Source organism: Cottoperca gobio, chromosome 3 (assembly GCF_900634415.1).
Source record: "Cottoperca gobio chromosome 3, fCotGob3.1, whole genome shotgun sequence".
Taxonomy (NCBI): Eukaryota; Metazoa; Chordata; class Actinopteri; order Perciformes; family Bovichtidae; genus Cottoperca; species Cottoperca gobio.
The window spans coordinates 27,860,224-27,865,673 of record NC_041357.1 but is presented as its reverse complement, the minus strand read 5'-3'; the positions used below and the strand labels follow the sequence as shown (position 1 = coordinate 27,865,673).

Here is a 5,450-nt window from a genome sequence, read left to right as displayed (position 1 = left end):
CGTTGGCTGAGGGAAATGTATGATATATGTGAAGAGCAAAAACATTACAAATTGAGCATGATGAGATCTGGGAGTTGCAACTGCAAAGCCTAAATCCATCTTGAGGATCAGCTGAACCGCTCTTATACCAAATACCAAATAACAGTCGTTCATTACCTAAAGTCTCTTTATAGACCGTACAATTGCACACGGAAATTAATGAAAGAATTATTCATTTTAATACGACCGCTACGCCTCTATAGGGATAATCCCACAACATTCATTTCCAAATGTATGCCGCAATACTGGCTAATTAGCCTTAAGTCCCTGCACTACAAAAGTGTGATAAATCCCTCTCGAATATTTACTTATCACTGCCACGGAGGATGAAGACTGTGCCTCGGGCTGTCCACTAACACACATACAAAAACCAAAGCAATGCAATTCAAGCTGCAATGCACAATAACAGCCACCATCAAAAGCAGCTGTCAAAATACCTCGGCCAAAAACCGACAATTTCTTAAAGTTGCAGCAGTTCATTTATTAGCCAAAATATAGACTTTCTTGTACAATTTGGTTCACAAGTATGTACATATTCTTAACTTTATATACAAAACATTTGAACATCAAATCCTCACAGAACTTACAAAAAGAAAAAGAAACTCACAGACTACAGGTTCATACATTATTACATTAGCAGTTTTACACAGGACATGCTTACAATGTAAGTATACAGAGATGTATTATTCTTATTTTACATTCCATATTCAAATTAAAATAAAATAAAAAATAATAGGACGGGTGAGAGGTTATGGAGAGGAGAGAGCCGAGAGAACCACCGCTGCTTCAAGTTGGTTCTGAGGCCTGAAATACACAGGGGTAACAGAAAAAAGAAAATGTAGTGATCTAAAAAAAAAAAAAAATCCTGCTAATAATAGCCTCAGGAAGAGCTAAAAAAACAGGTATAAAAGTGACAATTGCCTTTTAAAAGCGAGCCTATAGTGAATTTGCATTGAGCTCATTTGCATGACCAAACAAATAAGTGTAACATAGGCCTTGACGAAATAACACAAGCGCACACACACAGGGATAAAAAAAAATAATAATCTTAGAATAAAAGCTAATTTGGGTAAATATGGCGTTTAAAAAAGAATAATGTGAAATGGCATCAAAAAGAAAAAATCCCAAATGTCATGAATTGACAGCCTCGCTATCTTTGAACTGAAAGCTGTTTTTAACAACTTTTTCTCTGCATCCAAGGCACTAGATCTCTCTGAAAGTGTGTCAATGAAAATTAAAATGCATTAATTGTAATGCCTATTATCATACCCCCATCCTGGGTCTCAGTGAATTTAGTGTTGAAAACTAGTTGTTTTAATAGGTTGAGGGATTTATGTAAACCATTGAATACAAGCACATGGGCCTCAACAGCCTTCCACATGGATGCAACAAAACCAAATAAAGGAAGGAAGGGGCACGAGCATGGAGAACACTTTTCACCCAATTCAACATTTTGACTTCTATTTCATAAATGCTTTCTGATGAGGTTTTCATAATCCTCTCGGACATTTTTCAAAGCAGTTGCACACACTCCACACACACACACACACACACACACACACACACACACACACACACACACACACACACACACACACACACACACGCATACATCACACACACTGTATTCTGTAAGCTATAACATTGTAACACTGTTCATCTGTGTGGCCTAGAGAGAGAAAAAAAAAATCCATGAACAGGCAAAGAAGGAAACGGAGGTCTAAAATAATAGAAATGAATGACGGTCAATGGACTAGTGTCTTTGTTCTGAAGTTATTTATACATGCACGTCTCAGCGTCGGGGACATGTACCTGTGACTGAAGTCTCTGAACTATGACTCTTGTCCTCCGTTTGCCTGCTGCTGTAGAGGGCCAGGCCGTTGGCTGTGGCCTGGTTAGCCAGTCCCAGGTAATGATTTGAGTTCAGTAAAGCCAGCTGATGTGCCGAGAAGGCTCGGTTCGTCCAGTTCTGGATTTTCCCAACAGGACAAGAAGAGATGAGTCTATGAGGGGCGATTATGGTCTGGGCGGCGGGCCCTGCGGAGTTACTGCCGTTCATTTGTGGGGATTTGCGCGGATTGTCAGGGGCCGTGGCTGTCTCTGCCAAAGACCAGATCTTTGGCTTTTGGGCTGGGGCAGGGTTGTTTTCTGAGGGTGGCGAGCTCACGGATACCGGGTTCAGTTTGAGCTGCTCACCGTTTGGTTGGGACGCTTTGGTGTCCAAAGACGAGTGATGGTGGTGGTGGTGGTGGAGACTGTGGAAGTGCTCTCCTCCTCTCTCCACGTCTTTGCCCTCCTTCCCCACAGCCTTTAGAAACCTCTGCTCGGGCCCTTGTAAATCCTCATAGCCGTCAGAAATATCAGAGTCACTTCTCCCGTCTAGTTTAATATCTGAATGCAGGTCGTCCTGGTCGTCCAAGTCGTCCTTGTTCTCAATATTTTCCGTGTCGATGTTCTCCAAGTCGATCTCCTCCTCGTCCTCCCTCTTGTCCCCCTCCTCCCCCTCGTGATCGCTGCCGTAAACATTTCCCTCTTCGTCGGTGCGGTTCCGAGGGGCCCAGGTCATTTTGTTCTCCTTCTTTAGCCTCCTCCTGGCGTTGGCGAACCAGGTGGACACCTGGGTGAGGGTCATTTTGGTGATGATGGCCAGCATGATCTTCTCCCCCTTGGTGGGGTAGGGGTTCTTGCGGTGCTCGCTGAGCCAGGCCTTCAGGGTGCTGGTGCTCTCCCTGGTGGCGTTTTTGGGTCTGGACGGGTCACCGAACTGATATTGGCCATATGGGTAAAAAGCAGGGTGATGGTGGGCAAACCCTGGGTGCTGGACCCCGGGACTGTCTTTCAGTTCATACTGAGCACCCTGCAAAGACAAAGAATCAAAGAGTCAGAGGGATTTATTAGACTTAAAATATTAATGCTACAGGATATTCTGCCAGGAATCCTTCTTCGTGATCAACATAATCTTTCCTCGTGAGGATTTATAATAATAAAACAACACTGTGGATACTATTAATGTGTAAACAAACAACACGGTTAATGTATGTTTGTCATAACTCAACTAGTTATTTATGGACCACAAGCTTAGCAAATGCATGAACAATGAGACTATTTTTTTATTTCTTTAAGGCTAAGAACTTGCACGGACAACACTTTACTTTTAAACACGTATTCCCCACCTACACGTGTAACCCTCCCAGAGCAAGGTGAAGCATTGTATTAACTCTTTTGCAATCACTTTCAGGAAATGATGTAGCTAACAATAAGCCAAATCCGCAGTTTGTTAATGTGTTACTTTTTAACCACTTTTAACTCAATTTCACAAAAGCTTCGGGACAAAGTATCCTACACCACGGCGCTGCGAAACTTTACACTTTACTCTCAACACACCTCTCCTAAAGGCACCAGTTGTTTATTTCTTTTTCTCCTTTATTTTTAAAGTGTAAAATAAAAGTTATGAACGAGTTAAGAGATAGCAGAGACACTCACCAATTGATTGAATATTGATATATCGTTTGAGTAGGGCAGAAACGCTCCATAGCCCTGCGCTGCTGCGGCGAAAGGAGATCCATACATAGAGGAGAGGACGTTGGAGAGCGCGCCGGACGGACTGAGCTCTGTCCCGGCCCGAGCATTGCTGGCGATCCCCTGGCGCTCCGGCGGGTATATCGGTCGGATGTACTGATATCCCAGTTGAGGGAAAGACATGGTGGTAGGAAAAGGGGAAAAAGTCTGCTGCAATCACACAAAGCAAGGGAATTGCCTCGATATCCACTTTTACAGTGTGAGCATGTGAGCAACAAAAGGTGCAAGCAAGGGAAGTCTATATTTCCTCGGGAACTGCCAGTGTAAACGATCCGGTTGCGCCCCTTATTTTCTTCCTCTTCTTCTTCTTTCCACCCTCACTTCCCTATTGATCTGGATGGACTAAGGTCAGGTCCTTACAGATTGCTTTAGATTATTGGGACTCCCTTGCTCAGATTGACATTTCTAGTCGTTTAGAAGCCCCTCCTATTTCTCAAATCTCACCCCTCTCATACACAGCGCACACCAAACAGCCTCTCTCTCTCTTTCTCTCTCTCTCTCTCTCCACCTCCCTCCCTCTTTCTCTCTCTTTCTCTCTCGCTCTCTCTGGGATAGGTGCACTGACGTCGCGAGCTCTTATTTGAATGGGGTTTCAAATCTCATTTTATGGCTCGCCAGTCCATTTCATTTGTTATTTGTTCGCGTCTGTCCTACCACATTTTTTTTGGTGTTAATTCACAATTTCGGCCATTTGCACAACAGTAAGCATTATAGTGTCAGTGACTGAATAACTTCGTTTGTCTGCAGTTTCCTTTTAATTCCCGAATAGCGACAGAAGAAACTTGGAAACGTGGAGAGTAAGAGGACATCGGTTTAAAACAAGTAAAACCGGGAAGCACAGGTTCAGTCTTACACCACTTAAATTCAGTTTTCCTACAATTTGTATTAATGGGGAAAAGTTTACACACACCTTTTTTTTTTTTTTTTTTAATTGACATACTTCTATATTAAAACAAATGTTCATGCTCAGTGTCAAACACACGTAAATCACCAGCACAAAAAAAAAATAAAGATTAATAATTAATGTGTTTGTAAATCCAGAGGGTGGTCATGCCTTGTAATGACCCCGGATCACAGGCTACACACACCTTTTTATTTATCGCTACATCACTGGGTGCAGGCTGTGTTTTCTTACACCGGTTTAGAGGTGTTTTGGTGGCAGGCGAATCGGAGTCAATTCAGTCTTTAATTTGAGACATCAAACGGGTCGTATGTAGCCACTTGACATGAAACAGAGAGCTGATGATGTGCGCGTTACACTGTTAATGAAGACTAAGTGTAAAGTACCAACACTGATAAGTAATAAACATTTTAGTGGATTGGGCTGAGGAGATGTATATTCTGGGAAACAACACTTCAACAAACAAGTGTAAGAAGAAATATATATATAGTCTATATAAAATCATTATTATTAACAACAACTAATGATAACAAAACAATTTAAATTATAGTAGCAATATTAACATTAGTAATAAATAATGGTAATATTGAGTAAATAAACACATCGCTCGAAGACTTAAATCAACAAATAATTTAGAGGTTTTAAATAAAGTCTCTTTTCTTAATCCACAACAAAACAAAACGATCATCCGGACAGACTGCACCTCAAGAAATCCATTTGATAATTTTGATGCAACCTGATGTTTCTTGTAAATAATAGGGATTAAAACAAAACAAGGGAGTCAGAATTGAAATTCCATGAATCAATACATAAAAGTGTGTACGGGACAACCTTAATCGCATCTCAACCCGGTTTTGTACCAGCATCTGTTTTGTTAATCGTTTGCAAAACAACTACAGAGGTTTGAATTATTATTCCACGCACTTTATTT

At 41.5% G+C, this 5,450-nt stretch overlaps 1 protein-coding gene across 1 annotated transcript; it reads right to left on the bottom strand.

Annotated features, from left to right (window-relative positions):
• Window positions 1-501: 501 nt before the first annotated feature.
• irx3a (iroquois homeobox 3a) lies at window positions 502-3,972 on the bottom strand. Its single transcript, XM_029455109.1, has 3 exons — window positions 3,523-3,972; window positions 1,852-2,896; window positions 502-1,708 (listed from the first exon to the last, which is right to left on the bottom strand). Exons 1-3 carry the CDS (start codon window positions 3,739-3,741, stop codon window positions 1,653-1,655), a joined length of 1,320 nt encoding a protein of 439 aa, XP_029310969.1. The 5' UTR covers window positions 3,742-3,972; the 3' UTR covers window positions 502-1,652.
• Between the last annotated feature and the right edge of the window lie 1,478 nt (window positions 3,973-5,450).